At 43.8% G+C, this 18,800-nt stretch overlaps 1 protein-coding gene across 1 annotated transcript in view; it reads right to left on the bottom strand.

Annotated features, from left to right (window-relative positions):
- The window catches only part of Vwa3b (von Willebrand factor A domain containing 3B), a 182,890-nt gene that overhangs the window by 15,305 nt on the left and 148,785 nt on the right, over positions 1-18,800 (bottom strand). Inside the window, exons 20-22 of the mRNA XM_038343822.2 lie at positions 15,339-15,389; positions 13,878-14,079; positions 1,253-1,364 (exon numbers count right to left, since the gene is read on the bottom strand). Of these exons, the coding sequence (XP_038199750.2) occupies positions 1,253-1,364; positions 13,878-14,079; positions 15,339-15,389 (365 nt within the window). The remainder of the gene's footprint in view (positions 1-1,252; positions 1,365-13,877; positions 14,080-15,338; positions 15,390-18,800) is intronic.

The raw sequence follows: 18,800 nt of genomic DNA, 5'->3' as shown, positions 1-18,800 counted from the left end.
GCTCATTGTGGGTGTGGCCACCTCTGGACTGGTAGTCCTGGGTTCTATAAGAAAGCAGGGTGAACAAGCCAAGAAGAGCAAGCCAGTAAGCAGCATTCCTCTGTGGCCTCTGCATCAGCTCCTGCCTCCAGGTTCCTATCCTGTTTGAGTTTCTGCCCTGACTTCCTTAAACCATGAACAGTGATATACAAGTGTGAGCCAAATAAACCCTTTCCTCTCCAACTTGCTTTTGGCCCTGGTGTTTCATCACAGCCAACAGTAACCCTAACTAAGAAAGCTTTATTATTTCTCACTGCTCTCCGGTGTTCCCCGTGCCGGCCAGAGTCGCTTTTCTATCTCCAGACACAGTATCTTTACTCCCTAGCTCTTGCCAGGTATCATTTCCATTGTCTGCAAAGCCCTTTTCGTGCCTCCATTCCCCGCTGAGTGTATCCGGCTGGTTCCTTCAGGAATCGCATCTCGCAGGACGTCTTGGGGACATCTCTCCAGTCAACTGCGCTAGTCTGCGTCCCCTGAAACATGTCTCTTGCATTCGAGCCTTGAGTCTTTCTCCCAGATAATCTAATGGTGGCACTGCCTTCTCTATGTCCTTACCGTGCCATGCTCCCCAGGAGACTTTCTGTGTTTAGAATCGCAACCTTCTCCATGACACGGTTCTCTTGGTTTTCCCCTTATGGTACTATATCTAACATGTTAAGTATTTTTACTGTTTATCTGGTGGCGCCCCTGTGCCCTTGGTAAGAAACAACATCCCTGAAGACAAGAATATCCATGTGTCTGTTCACCATAGTACTTCCAGGGCTGGTGAGGTAGCTCGGGAGGTTGAGGTGCTTGTGACCAAGCCCGATGACCTGAGTTTGATCCCTGGAACCCATATGGTAGAAACAGGAAACCGATTGTTGCAAGTTGTTCTCTGACTCCTTCCAGACACACACACATGCCATGGCTCATATGTCCACCCCTCCCCCACAAATAAGATAAATAAATGTAGCTTGGCATGTTCCGAATATTATACACACATGCAACATGGTAGGTTGTAACAGAAATGTGTTCTCTATACAAATGAGAGATTAAAAGAAATGATATTTTCTACTACTCTTTTGCCCCGCCTATGGGAAAGAACTATTTTTTGCTTGAGAAGCAGAATATCTTTAGTCAAGCTCACGAAACGTCAGTGTTCTAGGGAAAGTTCCGGTTGAGCCCTCCTCTCCCCAGGATCAGGTCGCTTAGCAAACGAGTCTGAAAAATGTACCTGGAAAATAGAAGCCATTCTCCTCACATCTGGCAATGACCTTATGGCCTTTGAGGGGATCTACTTTCCTTGATTTGGTTTTCTTTGTTGGACACCCTTGTAATTTCTGCTGCTGAAAAAGACCAACAGTAAGAAGTGATGAGGAGAAGGCAGTGCAGACAGTGTTGACTAGAGCAGCCCCGTAGCCACCACTGCTCACCGTGTGTACCACATGCTCATCTGGACACCTCTGTCCTGCATTAACTGACTACCCTTCCCACACGGTAACTTTGGGGCTCTCTCTCTGTCTCTCGCTCTCTCTATATATATTATTAGTATTTCACTCTAAACTAAAATTTATTTATATATTTTATATAATTATATATTATATAATCATATACAATGATGTGCATGTATTTTATATAATGTATAATTTATGTAATATATAGTTTCTCTTTTCATCAGTTATCCAATTTCTTCACTCTAAACTAAATTATATATTTTATTATATGTTATATATAATTACATATCATATATAATTATATATTATATAAATGCAAATGTTATATGTGATATATACATATCATATATAATTATATATTATGTAAATGTGATCTATTGTTACAGATATAATTATATGTATAGTAATTATATTTAACATATAATAAGATATATATATATATATATATATATATATATATAATTTAGTTTAGAGTGAAAGAATTGAACAACTAATTGAAGAAAAGGGAAACTTTTCAAAAATTGTACATACAACTAGAATTCCTAAGATTCTAGATGGCGTCACAGCTAGATGCAGACCACTTGAGAACCATGGCCCAAGCTGCTGCCTTCCAGAACTATGAGGAGATTATGCTTTCAACAGAGAAGTCAACCACAGTCAACATCTCTGAGAGGCAAGTGTGAAAACACAGGAGTTTACAGAAACACAGAGGCCTACCCCACCCCTCCACGGCAACGACAAACCCTTAGAAACTCTACCTCACAGAAAGGAAATGCATGGGCTATGGACTGGATTAGCCAAGCCCTCACTTCCCCTGCTGGAAAAACCATCCTATTAGAAGGCAATGGGCCACACTTTCCAAGTTCTGGAAGAAAACCCCAATCTAGGATTCTAAATGCCAGTAAGCCATGGATCAAATCAAAGGGCAACTTAAACATCAAATCATCTCCCTAAGTGGAAACATCTCCCTCCAGTTCATCCTGGCATAGGAAGCTTGGAAATGTACTCCAGCAAAAAGAAGGAGCAAAGCAAGTAAGAGCAACAAGAAACTCTAGGAGGCAGGATTCAGTCCAAGAGCAGGGAGAGAAATTTCCAGGGAATAGATGTGTACAGTCAGACCAGCAGGAAATCTTGGGGGTGGAGGGTAAGGACATAGGAATCCCGGAAATACATATAGTATGCATACATACACACATATGTAAACCTAAAACATACAAAAACATTTAAATACAGACAAAAGTATAGCACAAGCTTACAGACTAAAGGACAAGAATTAAGGAAATCATTTTCTCTTGATATTATTAGCAATCTGTGATTGTCTGACTTTAGGACCTTCAAAGAGGCCATGTGCTCTTAACCTATGGTTTATCCTGATACTGGACAATATAATTATAGCAATGTAGATGCTACCTTGTGGATTCTTAAAATTTTTCCAATGACTCTTTGGAAACACACCCGTCAACACAGTGTTATAAAAGCTGCTCTTGGAAGATGGAATCCAAAGCAGAGAGACAAAGTCCTAGTACGGAGGGGCCCGCCATGTGGAGCAGGAAGGGAAGAAATATGGCATATCCAGATATAAGCTTCAGCACATTGAATATCACAAAATGCAAGTAGGAGAAGGGAATGAATGATGAGAGACGCCATTGAGTGGGATGAGGCCTATTGTGTAACTATGAAGAATAATGACTTAGAGGATCCATCAAGTGTGAAGCAAAGAACTGAAAGCCAACCTCCCAAGGATGCTGCTTCTGAGGAGTGAGACTGGCACGGAAAGTGGAGGACCATTATCATCAGCATCCTCTCAACACTAGGTCAGCTGTCGCCATATGAAGTATTATGGTAAGATTAAAAATAGGCAGTCTGTTTCAGGGAGGAACTTGGGCTCACCCAGGAAGTGCACATGTGCAGGAAAGAGAGATGCAGCAGGTGCTCTGAGAACTAAACTGAAATGCAAACCATTTCATTTCATTTCATGACCCAGAGCCCCAGCCAAGCCTCAAGCGATATGAATGAGGGCAACTCAGAGTAAACATCGGCCTTCTGAAACTGAGCTGACGTGGGGACCACTGCTAAAGGCTCAGAGGAGAAGAAGGAAGAGCCTGTAGAAGGAAACATGCAACCAAGTTTTCTTAAAAATGCTCATCCTTCAACAAAGAATTTAAAAACAAAATCTTGAACACCAATATTCAAAATGTCCATTATACAATAAAAATGAAACATACAGAGTAACATAGGTAAACAAACTATGAGCAATTCTTCAGGTAAAAGGTAACCAATAGGTTCTGATACTGAGATACCTAGGTGCTAAAATGATCGATAAAACTTAAAACCAGCAATTTTAACCATAGCCCAGTTGTCTTAAACGACAATTGTTTTTTAAACAGCAGAAACATATAAACTGTTATTCTATATGACATATATGAAAATTTTAGAGATAAAATAGAATACACAGACATACATTATATCTATTTAATAATAGAACTGTCCTATCAGAGGAAAGACCAGTATTCCTGACAAACTAACGAAGGACAGAGAGAAAATAGTGTTTAAGAAGGAGCAGTGTCTGTCTTCTGAGTCAAATAATTCTGTCTGGCCCAACTCAGCGATAACTTTTACTCAGGTCACATTCAGGGAATTTAAAAAAAAAATGGGGAAAGACAATCTTCTTATTTTTAAATGGTGTCATATGAGATAAAGTTGGTATGAATGTCTTGGTTATGTCTTCTAAATGAAGAAACTAGTAACATTATCTTACAAATGTACAAAAGAAATTTTTAATTTTAATTATGTGCCTGTGTCCACGGGTATAAGCATGTGGGTGCAGGTACTCACAGAGACCAGAAGATGGCATCAGGACCTCTGGAGCTGAAGTTACAGGCAGTTGTGAATTGCCTGCCATGGGTGCTAGAAACTGAATTCAGGACCTTTGCAAGGGTAGTACAAGCTCTTCACCACCAAGGTATCTCCCCAGCCCAATCGAAAACAGTTTTGAAAATGAATAATTTGGATGTCTACTTTTCTATTTCAAAACTTAACTTTAACTTACAGTAATGAAGAAAGTATCACATACAGGATCATGGGGATAGTATTAAGAGGCCATTATGATCAATTAATTTTTTATTTGGAAGGAAAATTGATTCTTTCTTAAACAATAAATTTACCTTGGCTGGTAAACAGGCACCTCACTAAGATAAATAGACTCTTATAACCATGCAAAGACATACAAGCAAGTATGATATTGGCATTATTTTTGAGGATGCAAAAATATTCAAGTGCCTACTAACTGGAAAGGGGATAAATACAATGTGGTATACAATAAGATTTTATAAGTCACTTACACAGTGAAATACACAGAACAAGCTAATTTATAGAGCTAGAAGTTGATTAGTGGTCACCTGGAGCTGAAGGTGTAACCAGATTTTATGATTGATGGCTAGCAACAGTGATAGACTGGCTTTATCAACATGACCAACTTGGAATCTGGGAAGAGAGTCTCAATTGGGGAGACTCTCCACAATGGGTTGACTTGTGACCATGTATGGGTGGGGGTTGTCATGGCTGATTGAGTTAGTTGCTTTGGGAAGACCCAACCCACTGTGGGCAGCACCATTCCCTAGGCATTGGGTCCTGAACTGTGTAAGAGTGGGAGGAGAGCTGAGCAGGAGGCAAACAAGCATGCGACCATGAAGGCATTCGTCTCTCTCTTCCCTTGACTGTGGGTGTCATGTGAGCCTGGAGTTCAAGCTGTTTGGAGTTCCTGCCCCTGTGACTCCCTTGCAATGCTGGGTTGTAAGCTGGGACTGTGAACTGAAATTAAGCATTTCTCCCCAAAACTGCTCTTTGTTGGGGTATTTTAGCTCGGCAACAGAAATGCAACTGGGAGACCAACTGGGTCAGTTTTGTTGAAAACCACTGAGATGAAAGAGGTGAATTTTATGACGCGTAAATTACACACCCCCCCCCCCCACACATCTGTTTTTTTGGGGGAGGGGTGAGTAAAAACAGGTAGCCATTTGTTTCTGGCTTGCTCTATCTAACTCCAGTCGCACATAGCGGGCCAGGCGATCAAACGTGCACAGAAGTGTCTGGGTCTATACCAAGCCACATCCTCAACCCTGAATCTGCTTTAAAACCGAAATGAGACCGCTCTTTCCCATCTCCTGTGCTGCACAAGCTGAGGCCGTCTACCTGGCATATTCTTTACTTTTTCTTTGTCATCAACTCAGTCATTGTTACAGTGCCCATCAAAGTCATCTTGCAGGTTCTCCTCTTTACGGACCGTCAAATGCCCCCTTCCTGGCGACACAGACTGCTAATCGGAGGTGGTTTCCACTGGCATTTTGAGGCTGTCTTTGGTACTGCGACAGCCATAAAACTGTAGCTGTGAATTTGCTAGGCTATGATTTTATCACAAAGAAAGTACGCAGCACGGTGCTTTATGAGTTCATCTGCAGGCTCTCGCTTTGGGAGGTCTCCGATTCGTGACGGAGATGACCGTAAACATATAAATAACTTCAGGCCATTCCTGAGTCATGATTCACATTCAGTACGGTTTGGGTTCTTTCTGTTAGTTACGTGGCTCCTCTCCTTAGTGAGCCATGCAAGTGGGTCCGTTTTTGTCATCTGTCATTGCCATCTGTCTGCTGTGGCCTTCATTAAAAGGAGTAGACACATAGTCTGCTTCTTCAGAGATAAAAATTCGGACATGGATCTTCAGAAGTGGCCAATCAGTGAACTAAGGGTTAAGATCCCTTCAGGGGCCTTCAGGATGTAATCTATTCCTTAGATGAGTGTTTCCAAAGGTGTGGTCTGAAATGTACAATGTATGCTGTTCATTTGTTATGACAGTCCCATCTAGCCAGGGTTTGTATCCTGCCCACACCCTCTCTTTGGAAGCTGCATATTCACCGATTCAATCCATCTACCAAAGCTCAGCATCCCTGGATGATTTGAATGGATTGGGAGCATCAATGGTGGATGCTATCTCCTTATTTCTGAGCTTTCATTCAGAATCTAAGCCCCCATAGGAAGTTCAGAATAACCCTCTGCTGCCTACAAATAACCTCTGGAGGATGAGTCTGGACCAGGACACAGACACACATCTCTGCGTGCTGCCTGCCTGGTTGAATGAACGGGCAGCATCTCTTGACCTTCCTAGAAAACCACATGCTCTCAGCCATCTTTAGCTTTCTGTTTCTGTCTGGAAAGATCTGCTTCTGCAGTCTAGGAGACAGCTAAGCCTCATGTGTACCAGGACATGGATACCAATGTGTTGCTCATATTTTCAGTGCCAGAACTGAGAATATGAGTTCTCCAGATTTCTCAGCCAAAATATCTTGCAGGCAAAATTCACTGTAAGCGTCCTTGTAGAATATTCCAGTCACTGGGAAAACTGAGAGACTGGAACATATTGAGTCAAATCAGTTGATGGCTTAAAAAAACCTCCACATTGATATAAAGTTTACAATCTCCGTGCTTCTTAACACCCATGTTCACATCCAAGACCAAGTTGGCTGCCGGGGAGTCTGCCTGCCTCCGGACAGACCACAGCCTGCTATTCCAAAAGCCACATGTGCACAGCAGTTCCAGAGAGGCTGTTGTGGCAAGTTGCTCATTAGAGCCCATGTCTGAAGTCCTTTCTTCAGGCTCACAGTTAGACTATCAACATTCATTTAACTCGATTCTTTTTACCTTTGGATCCCAAGCTCTTAGCCATGGATGAAATTTTCTTTTATGTTTTTAAAATGGATTCAGGGTACAGATCTATGAAATCAGCTTGCCTAAAATACCAAGTTTTTTTTTTTTTTTTTTTTTTTTTTTTTTTGCCCCATTGTAATTCTTCCCTTGTCAGTTCATCTGATGTGTATCAGCCTTTAACTCGATGGAGATCTTCCTCCACATGGGTGGCAACAACGGGCGGGCCCCAGTGGAGAGAGTGCTGGCTTTCATTTTAAATGCCACAAAGGCCTTTCTAAATGGCTGAAAGTATTGTTCCCTTCAAACCGCTCAGAGACATGACTAACACTGAAGTACCAGTGACTCCCATTTACTGTTCAGGTTTCCAACTGCTCCTGCCATTGAGAAGAGTTCCTTTCTAGTCGATTCCACAGCATGTAATTTTATGGAAAGGGCACTCACATGGCTTCCTCAGTGGTATTTTTGTACCTCAGCATGACGGATGAGACTCAAAGACAAAGCTGAGTCATCAAGAAAAAGGACATCTCAAGGGCCTGCATCAATACGACAATTTGTGCCTCACAAGCAAAACATGGGCATCCCAGGGTAGTAAGACAGGTCATCGGGGCTGTTAGACAAGCTGTTCCTGCAGCCAGAATTTTGACAACTTTTCCCCAAAACTTGATAGCCGATGTTTTTGAACTGTGCTGATGGCTTTAGAGATGCTACATGGTCCACGACAAAGAACACCTTAGCCTATCTCTTTCTTGCTTTAGCTCACCTAGGTAGACACGCTCAAAATACAAACCAAACACTGACTTCTACAAAGACATCCACAGGATGCAAACGTTGGAAGAAACAGAGAGCAGGAAATACTGGCCGGCGTATCTCTAAGCTTAAGCTTAGGCCCCGAAGAAGAGTGGCTACAAGGTCCGCAGAGGAAGTCAGAAGAGCAGCGGCCATGGGGAAAGGCTTCAGCCTTGCCTTCAAAATCCAGAGAATTCATTGACTTATTTTTCCAGATTCGGTCACCAGGTGATGTATGCCAAGATCCCAAGAGACGCCACCCTCCTGCCATGCCATGGCTTCTTTCCAGTTCGCGTTCTTGGGATTAGATTGGTAGGAACAGCACGGCTCCTAGATATTCGGTGCTTTTCATTTTCCTGTTGAGTAACAGCATGCTTCTGCAGCAGCTGTAGCTGCACGCCTACAGTTTACTACTACTAATCTCCACTTTAAAATATGCAAAAGAACTAACCCTAAATGTTTCTGTTCTCTGGAATCACCGAACTCTACCATACAGAACCCCGAAATCGCTCTAGCAGCACCCCTAGTTTGCTTCAAGGAGGTCTGTTACTGCTGTCGTTAAGATAATGCATGGCAGGACAGCGTGCTCCGACCTTTCTCTCTAGGGGTCCCAATTATGAGACCAGAACTTTTGCAAACTGCCTTTATGAATAATATTACTCCATTCAGAGGCTTGGTGAACGGGACAGGGCCAGTGTGACGTGACACGTTCTCTGCCTCTCTCCTTTCCAACCCTAAAGACATCTAAGGTCTTTACTCTTTAAAAAATGGGCTCTGAAGAGAGAGAATGAGGGGAAAATGTAGAGAAAATGTAGGAGAAGAGACGGTAACTCCTGACCAGTTCTGGGAGTCCACTGATGGTATCCGTGGTGTGTTCGTCTCAGCGTGATTCCTCTCTGTAAACTCATGGTTTTAACAGAAGGTAGATAGTGTGTCAAAGAAATGAGCTCTAAGCAGGGTTTCCTTAGTCCTGCAGAGGAGGTCAAGTCTTTTTGCAAAGGTTGTCTCCAAACAGCAAGTTTGCCATCCTGCTCAAGAGGGACTTTTACTTAGCTTGGCTTTTCAAAACCAGAGGAAGGTTGGGGGTGGCTTCTCTAAAAGAGTTGTCTTCTCTCCTCCTTGGAGAAGGGGATACCTTGAGGAAATAGCATGAGAAATGAAGGTCCCCCAAACCTCCCTGCAGCTTCTACTTCCCTTTGGGGTGCTGTTTTCTGAGCAGATCATACACAGGGAGTTGGCTGGTCTTTGTACATCCCAGTTGGCAACACTCTGTGAACATCTATGATGCTTAGGAAAGTGTTATAGGGATGAAGCCCCAAAGAAGACTGGCCATCCCCTCCCTGACACCGGGGACAGCTCTGGGCTCTGGAGGAGACAATCTCTGGAGGCAAGGCCTCCAGCCCACTGCTCTTAGCAACTTCAAGGGCTATCATGAAAAATAGCTTATTAAAGGGAAAAAGTACAGAAAGGAAAACCCTAAGTGTCTTAAATATTGAGTGCTGAAAGTCACTGACACTTGGAGACCTGCCACGTGGATGTCACCCATGTTCCTTTTGTGCTACTGCCTGGCATGTGACCCAACACCAGTTTCCTGTTTGATGTATGTTTCTCACGTAACTCCATGCTATACAAATAAACTCTAGGTCTTTAGGAAAACCTCCCAAGACATCTGCGTCTCTGGGCTAGTCTCCCTCCACCCACTCACCCCCTACATACACACTCTGCTCTTCTCTGAGGGCCCTGCTCTGTGTACCCAGACACGGCTCACCAGGGACCAGACCCTGTTTCTCTTGCTGGTTCTGGAGCAGCAGACTATGGGAGGTACTGACTGAGAACAGAAAGGAAAAGGAGAGAAAAATCAGGGCAGCAGTCTCCCTGTTGTTGGTTTCTATGGTTTCCACTGTCCCTTGCTGTTGCTGGGCTCTAGGTTTCCCATTCTTTCCTGTGGCTGACCCCGATGTCCCTCACCTGAATACAGTCCTTGCACTGATGTTCTTCTGTGTGGACTGACTAAATGGATTGTTTCGTTCCCTGCCTGGGTTCCACTGATATGCTTTCCACATTCAGTGCTCGTACTCCGGATAAGTGGGTAAAAACCATTCCCAGACCTGTTTATGGTGCTCGGTCGGCATCAATGCCAGAGCACAAAGAGCACCTTGGCGGAGGGAGAGTGCTGGGATCCATCCAGTAAGAATCTTCAGTGAGCGGGAAAGCCTTTAGGGACAATGTGGATGTGGGTTTTGCCACCTTAGGGATCCTCGAAGTTGACATCTTACTCCGGAACAAGATACCAGTCAGAGGATTTCTTTGGGTCAATGGCATTTGTGGTGTGTGCACGCACATGTGTGTGTGTGTTCTCCTTTCTTCCTTTGATTTCTTCCAGTGACCGGAGTTCCTGGGCAGCGTACTCTGCTAGGAACTCTAGCTGCTGTGGCCACTCCAGTGCTGGCTGTGTGTCCTCTTTGTCATCCTCTCTCACCCACCCTTCCACCCCCCAGTCTGAGACTCTTCCTCATTTAGGCCATCACACCTATGCACGTTCCAGATCCTAGCTTGGCACTGCACTGCGGTCTGGGGATAATGTGGCTGTTTTTCACATCTAATTCGTTCTCAGATGACAATGTCATATTGCATAGCCCAGACGTGTGTCCTCCCATCTTCACACGAGAGGTCTTATACTATCAGAGAATGTTCACAGCACCAGGGAACCAGCGTCCCATCAGATCCAGATGTTAGCATAGCAGACAGATGTTTTCACAGTGGCACGACAATGGCTCACAAGCAGAGTTAAGGTGTCATGCCTCTTACTCTCTTTAAGAGGGAATCTGAAAACTGTAGACAGAATGGGTTGCAATGCACGAAAAACGACTGGTACAGTTACTATACTAACAAAGTATAGTACTATAGTACTATAGTAACAAAGACACTATACTAATTCTGACCACTTTATACAATTCAAAGATGTTTTCTTCTAGGTCACCATATCCAGCATTCCTCTGACACACAGTGTCCAAGTCACCACCTGGCATAAGGTCCTAGGTTCAAAAGGTCTCTCCCCCAGTTGGGTAAAGTTACCCAACTCACTCACACCTCTCTCCTTTGTGAGCTTTCCTAACACTCTACCCTGGAAAGTTTTTCCTAAAGTAGCACACCAAATTCACCATTCACAAAATCCATGGGCTCCAGATTCCTCATTCGCCATGCCTTTGAGAAGCAAACACATGTCGCCAGCTGTGTGCCTACATCCCCGAGGCTTTGCCGGGAGTGTTGATGACAGGTTCTCAGAGCTTTAAAAAGATTTCACGCAGTCGAATCACCCCAGGTGGTCAAGGCCACGGGGATAAAGAGAGCTTTGGATCTCTCTAGCTGTGGATTCTGTAGGATTTGCTATGGGAACAATCTGCATTTCTTAGGAAAATGCTCAGAACTGTGCATCTGAGCTTTCCTAGACCAGGCTCTCACGGAGCCCACAGAAAAGTCAGTGATCGGTTTCCCGATGCCCTTCACAGCCCAGCTTTGGGGCTGCAGGCTTAGTAAGGGAGAGTGAAATCTGTAATTATGGCAATAAGGTGGTGCTGGTGATAGGCGTTTTAAGCATTTCAGACTTAAGGTTTCTCATTATATGGTCAGCGAGCCAAGCTCTGGGGACGTCATAAATCTGGTGGATTATGGATCACGGGGGAAATCATTAGGCACTCAAGCACAGAGTGTGCAGGATGCTTGCAGATCAGTAAGAATGGTGGTTCTCAGCTTACAGTCCTCCATCCATCCATCCATCCATCCATCCATCCATCCATTCTTATCTGCTGCCATCCAAGGATGGTCAGGGGAAGTCCGAAGGTGAAGAGCAAGGCCAGACTCCCTGGTCATAGTGTTTATAGCTCATCTCCTTCCCTTACCATCAGAAAAGTCATGATGCTTCCCCCAAATCAAGAGCCAAAGGGACAGCTAGAGTGAATGACAACGCCATTGCAGCAGAGGATAGGGAAAAGCCATAGGTCCCCAAACTCCACCACGCACATTAGCCGGTCCAAGCAGAGTGACCTCAAACTTCGGAATACACATGAACATTTCTCATAGATCCATGGGAAGGAACTTTGACCATTATTGTGACACATTAAATTCGGGGGTCTTAGGAGTTGAAAGTTTGTTCTTCTCTAACTTATAATCATTTTTCCAAGTCATTGCCCTTTGCTAAAAGAATCTATGAAGAATCTTTTAGCAAAAAGATCATATGTATGAAGAGGTTGGAATGAGAAAATCCATTACTGGGATCCAATAATTCTTTCTCTCCCCCATCCAAATGAGAGCAGGACTTAGTGTGTTCCAGGCACGGCTGGCATCTGCTATCACACCTAGCACTTTGGGGATGCTCATGAATATTTTAGATAGTAAACAAAGAGATGAGAAGGCAGGAAGAGGTAGACGAAGAACATTCTCAGGGAAAAGTAGGGAGTTCATGTTTGGTCCTCTGGATTCTTAGGCGTCCTTTGACACCTGCCAATCAACAGAGAAATGCTGGTAGCCAGAGGGAGTCTTACCAGAATGCAGTGGATGCTTCTGAGGAAGTCTCTTTGAACAACAGGAATAGATGCCTAATGCTTCATGATACCATTTTTTTTTCTGCACAAAAGGTACAGCTTCTCACATTAAGGGGAAAGTACAATTTGTGGAGTTTAAAAAAAAGAATGAAGGAAAACAATAAAAGCAAAGGGACCGGAGAGATGGTTCAGCAGCTGAGAGTGTATATTGCTTTGGCAGAGGACCTGAGTTCAGTACCCAGCATCCATGTTGGGTACCACAAGCACATGTAGAAACCCACATGCAGATACACACGAAACAGAGTAATTCAAAGCAAAAGCGAGAATCTAAAATAGTGGCCATGGGAATTAAAGCCAGGCAAACCTTGCCTCATTTGACGGATCCTGAAATTAACAAAGAAATCCTGCATGGCAGTAGTCCCGGAATGCCTTTCAGACCTTTGTCTGAGGGCTGTATGGAAGCTGTCGGGATTCTGGATGGACCAGCCTACATCTACAAGGACCTGCACGCAGTCAGAAAGGAGCTCTGTATTCCAGCACCAGTGATCATGCTCTGTGGTCCACAAATACCACTCCAAAGACAGGATGCTCATAAAATAACTGTATACACCATGGGATTTACAAGAGCGTGAGAAAGAGGCAAAAACAAAACGAATAAAAGGCAAAAAACCAACAAACCAGAAGGAGACAGTTCAGTGAAGAGTTAAGTACATCCTGTATATATCCACCAAAGATGTCGGTCTGAAGAGTCAGCGAAAGTACGGAGACTGTATGAGATAATGCTAAGTTCAAGGCAGGCTATAAAATACTAAAGACCCCCCCCGTCCCCCAAAGTATAAAAAAAGAGAAAAGATTTATCTGAGGAGAAAAAAGGGCCAAAAGGAAACACTCCAAATGGTGCTAGCTGGGCAGCAAGGTGATGCGCTGGTTTCTTTTTAGGTTTGTTTTCTTAATGCAAAAACTGATGTCATTTTTGTGGGCTTTCAATACTAAAAACATAAATACCCTTCTTATCTAACAGCAATCCACTGGGCTTTAATACTCTTATTATAGATATAAAAATATGAATGTTGAAGGAAATGTGAAAACCTATCCAAGACAGATAAAGATTAAGTAGTTAAAAAAAAATCTCAGGTGAGTACTCTATCTGGTTTGGATCAAAGCCTGGGCATCTCATCAGGACAAAATGCTACTTTACAGTGTTGTGTCTCAACTCAAAGATCCCTTATTCTAAAACTAAGATGTTAAAAATCAAATAGTATCTCCTTTTTCTCTCTCATAAAATCAGTATGTGGCGGGTGGGAGAAAGAGGAGGCCCAGGCAGAGAAAGTAATAGTGAGAGCAGGGAGGGTGGGGTACAGAGAACTCGGGGACCCACCTCCTCCAGGGTCTTGTGCGCGCAGTTCTTCCTGGCAGCCTCCTGCAGCTCCATCGCCTGCTGGATGTACATTTTCCCAGCCAGGATTTCATTTTCCAGCATCGACAGCTCTTTCAAGGAAATGGGCCAATTCAGGCGCTCCAGGGCCTCGTTTAAAACTACCTTGTTTTCCAAGTACTGTAGGGGCTTGATGGCATCCAACCTGAGAAACAAAGAGAGAAGTGGAAGAAGAGAAAAACGTATTCCGTTTCTCAATAAAGCTCCTGAGACTCATCTGTTGACACGGACATCAGAGGACAGTGCCAGCTGTGCATCCGGGTCCACCTCTCCAGCCCCCAGAGGTCCCACTTTTCAAGATTAGTTATAATTAGAAATAGTCCTTAGAATGGATGAAAAACGAGCCTGGGCACTGTATAAAGCCATGTTGCTATATGACGGAGGTCCCTCAATTACATCAGCTGGTGATACGGCCATCTTAGATTATGTTCACATGGGGGGGGGTGGCAAACTGCCTACTGACCCATTTATCAGTTTGTACAGCTGGAGGTAAGTATTATTCCCGGTGGTTTGTTTGGTTGTTATTGTTGTTTGGTTTTGTTCTTTCAGTCAAAAATCTTATGTAGCCCAGATTGGTCTCAAACTCATGAGTCTCCCCACCACTAGGATTATGGGCAATCACCATCACGCCCATCCAGCAGCGAACGGTGAGGACACAGGGAAGTGAGAAGGGGAATGCTCGTGCCAGAGGTGAGGACACAGGGAAGTGAGAACAGGAATGCTCGTGCCGAGACGGTGGGAATGTGAAGTAGTGTGGCTGCTGGCAGCAAGCCTGGAGCTTTCTCAAAAACCGAAGCAAGAATTACAGTGTGATAAACCTACTCCTCACCATATATGCTAGAGAAATAAAAGTGTGTTCATAGAGAAATGTCCGCTCACGTGAGCACAGTGGCATTCTTCATAACAGCCAAAAAAAGCGGGAACTGAAAGGTTCATCAGTGGGAGTAGATAATCAGTGGTGTGTGTGTGTGTGTGTGTGTGTGTGTGTGCACGCACGTGTACGTATGAGTGTGTAAAAGAAACTTCCTTAGTGCATGCATGTATGTATACATGTGCATACATGCTACAACTTTCATGAGCTTTGAAAATATTAAAGTTATTAAATATTAAATATTAAGTACTAGAAGACAGAAACAGAAGCGCCACGTGTGTTCTTTCTTTCACATGATCTATCATGTGAGAGGTCCACAGAAACAGAGAACAGACTGGAGTCAGCGGCGGCTGGAGAAGAGAGCAACGGGGAATACCTGCTTCATGGGTACATAGAAGTCTTTTTCTGGGGTGGTGAATGTTTGGGGGGTTACACACTCTAAACACCACTGGACCCCATGCTTTAAAACGGCTAGCTTCGGCTACACGAATTTCACTGGCATTTCGGAACTGAGGTAGAATGGAATGACTTACTTCTCTTTTTCCTCTTGGGACAGTGCTTGCCAGACGATTTTATTTAAGCGTCTGTTAAGAAAAATATAATAACAACAATTTAGGAGCAATAACTTGTTTTAAGTAAAAAAAAAAAATAGTTGACTTCAGGCTCTGAGAGGATGACAAAGGGAAGGCCAAGCCAGCTGCCAACCATCATTGGACCACACCGCTGTCACCCACTTAAAGAGATGGCACAGACACATCTCCTCCCTAAGGAAGCATCACCGAGGAAGCCTGGTGGCTGGGTGAGAGCTGTGTCAAACACTAGGGAAATCTTTGCTCTCAAGTAAAGGCTGTAAGCAAGTTGGTCCTTACCATCTCTGTGTTAGGAAGTTTCTCATTGGTCGGCAAGATGGTACAGCAGAAAAGGAAGCTTGCTGCCAAATTTGATTTCCCAGGACCCACGTGGTGGAAAATAAAAGCCGGCTCCCTCGAGTTGTCTTCCACACATGCATTGTGTGTTATGACACATACACACTCATGCATGCACACACTATTAATGCAATACAAATTACATTTAAAAAATAATTTCAGGTGCTACAGTTTTCTTTCTAAGGCAAATGCAAGCACTCTTAACTTGCCTTCTGCAGACACTCTTCTGCCTGGATTCTGAGAGCAAAGGGAGCTAACAGGACCATAAGCCATACATTCAGAACAATGTACAAATCATGCAATCTAACCACCTTGTCTTCTGGGTGGCAGCGCAAAGATGGGCACACAAAATACCTCAAGCATCCACCTGGCTAGCTGCCAGGGGGGGAACCGAAGCCCCTCACTGACCATATCCTCACAGGGAAGCCACCTGACTGAGAGGAAAGGGAGATGAAGTACTGGCTCCTTTCCTTGTACCCAATCAATGATGCTCTTTTCGGTGGACCCAGCCCATTCTGTGACAGTATGTCATCACCTCGGGCTTTGTGGACAGCAGGGGACAGAACACTGACTCCAAAGCTTGTGGAGTTGGGAAGTGCTCCTCTGACCACTGAGGTCAGTTGGCATCAGCACAGTATGCAGAGAATACTCTTTGGGTGGACATGGGAGAAAAGCCATAGCATTGGGTCCAGACCTCAGCTTCTCCCATTCCCGGCTTAGACTTTGGACTAGAATAGAGTCAACTTTTCTGTCAACTCAGGTTGACAAGAGAATCCCCACCCCTGGTGCAGCCATGAGGATTCTGCAAGGACTTATGTGCATAGCATATGTATTGTGTCTGGCATTGGCAAAGGCTTTGAAGTGATGGCAAAAAGTCAGGAAGAATGGGGCTAGAAAGATAGCTTGGCCATTAAGAGCACTTGTTGCTCCTACAAAGGACTGCAGCTCTGTTCTCAGCCTCCACATGGTGGCTCACAACCATCCATAGCTTCATTTCCATAGAATCTGATGCCTTCTTCTTGCCTCCACAGGCACCAGGCATACACATACACACATATTCAGGCAAAGCACTCAGAAAACAAAATAAAGCAAATGGATCTCAACCACCGCGAGCCAGGAAGAGGGAAGCAGGCCAGCTCGTGCTTTAGTCTTTCTCGAAGGTTTAGGACCTTTGGGTTCCATTAGGAAATTGGGTTTCTTTAGTCACTTGGCTCTTGTAACAATGATCAGGGCTTCTAAGACTGTTTGGTTTTCTGTGCTTTTCTTAAAATATATCCAACACTCTTTTCAATCAGACTTGAAAGCAAACTCAGTGTAGCGCGGAAGCTGGGAGGGCAGAAGAGGGCTTCAGCGCAACACAGGCCTGGGGTCAAGCTCAGCCCCCAGCTCCACCGGGCTGCTATGTGATCCTGTTGGGCAGAATCCTTTGAAGTGCTGCTTTCTCAGGGATAAAAACAAGGCTAGCAGTATCCATCCATGGCTTTGAGAGGATAAAGAAGAAATGTATGTGAAGTACCAGGAGTACCTCAATGTTCCTCTCCTCTGGACGGATCAAAAGAAGGGTGAGCCTAGAGACACGGAGAGGCCATCGGTAATGCAGGATTAATGGGTCCAATTAGCTAGCGTGGACTGAATTTAAACTCAAAACATAAGATAATATTTCCCAGGGGCACATATTCAGTACATGTGTGCCCCCTCTTGTCCACATGTTTTGCAACATTTCAATGTTTTATTCAGTTGGTAGAACGATTATGGCAAAGCCACCAAGAGTGTGTGATGACCATTCTTCTGAGGCACCTGGAGGGCAATGAATGTCCTCCAGCTGGTCCAGCCCCTGAGTCCTGGCTGCTGGTTTGCATTCATTAGATTGCCGTAGCTCTAGCTGTAGCAAGAAATGACTTGCCTGCAATGCAAAGTTTAACTACTGGCACATCATAAACCTGGCCAGCAAGAAAGAGAAGACTTTTAAACAGAGTCATTGAAGCCCGGGCCCAGCAGGACTAGAACTGAGACTTCTCCTGTGGATTTGAGGACTGAGATCTTGACTTTGGCAGTCAAAAAAAAAGCTGCAAGAAAAAACGCCGCCTCTGAATGTGAGCAGCCCTAGAAACATTCAAGCTTTTGTTCAGACACACAGAGCCCAGACTCTTGAAATCCTGGAACTGAAGGACACCCACCCACGGACACTGTGTCAAAAATAGCTCTCCTTTATATACCATCCTGTGAACTTCCATTTGCTTGGTCATCGCTAGCTTGAGTGGACTTATGGATGTATAATATCATTTATTTTCAAGGTGACATTGGCTTACTTTGGAGGAAAAACATCAGAGATGTGACAGCAGACATGGGACAGGATACGTGCCCATCACTTAGCATTTTCACACCATGAGAAAGATACACATGGGAAAACACAGAAAAAGGGAACTGGCATTTATACAAACAAAATTCTCCAGTACTACTGAATTCAAAGGCTCAGGAAGCTTTTGCCCTGTATAATATTGTTATTATTAATACTACTGGACACAATATTAAATAATTTAACATACACCCCAAGACAATAAACCCAGTATTTGTTAAATGAATAAAAATATTAAACATCAACTATACTAAAGCTAATGTCATTAATGTAAAAATTATTATTACTGTAAGTACAAGTTGAAGATCTCTTATCCATAAATGTTTGGGATTTTAGATTTTGAAATATATTTGCATGTATGTAACGAAATATCTTAAGGATGGGACCCAAATCCAAAACCAAAATTTACTTAGCTTTCCTATCTCCCTCACACGCACAGCCCAGAAATAAATTTGTGCACAATTATTAGTGCATGCACCAACATATTCATGGGATCAGGAATGGGATTTACCATAGGCGGCATCATTATGGGCACTTAAAAATGTTGATGTCTAGAGCATCTGAGGTTGGGAACTCTTGGGAGGTTTTGTTCAACTTATAGCAGCAATACTCCTCTAGCATGAGCAGAAGAATTGTTGAGAGTTACTCGGAGAGACAGATCACTCACTCTGTGTTTGGGCTTTTTTCTCAAGGGAGTGCTGTTCTGCCTGGAA

This window comes from Arvicola amphibius, chromosome 9, assembly GCF_903992535.2.
Source record: "Arvicola amphibius chromosome 9, mArvAmp1.2, whole genome shotgun sequence".
NCBI classification, from domain to species: Eukaryota; Metazoa; Chordata; class Mammalia; order Rodentia; family Cricetidae; genus Arvicola; species Arvicola amphibius.
Note: the sequence above shows the minus strand (reverse complement) of the source record. Positions and strands in the feature narration are given on the sequence as shown.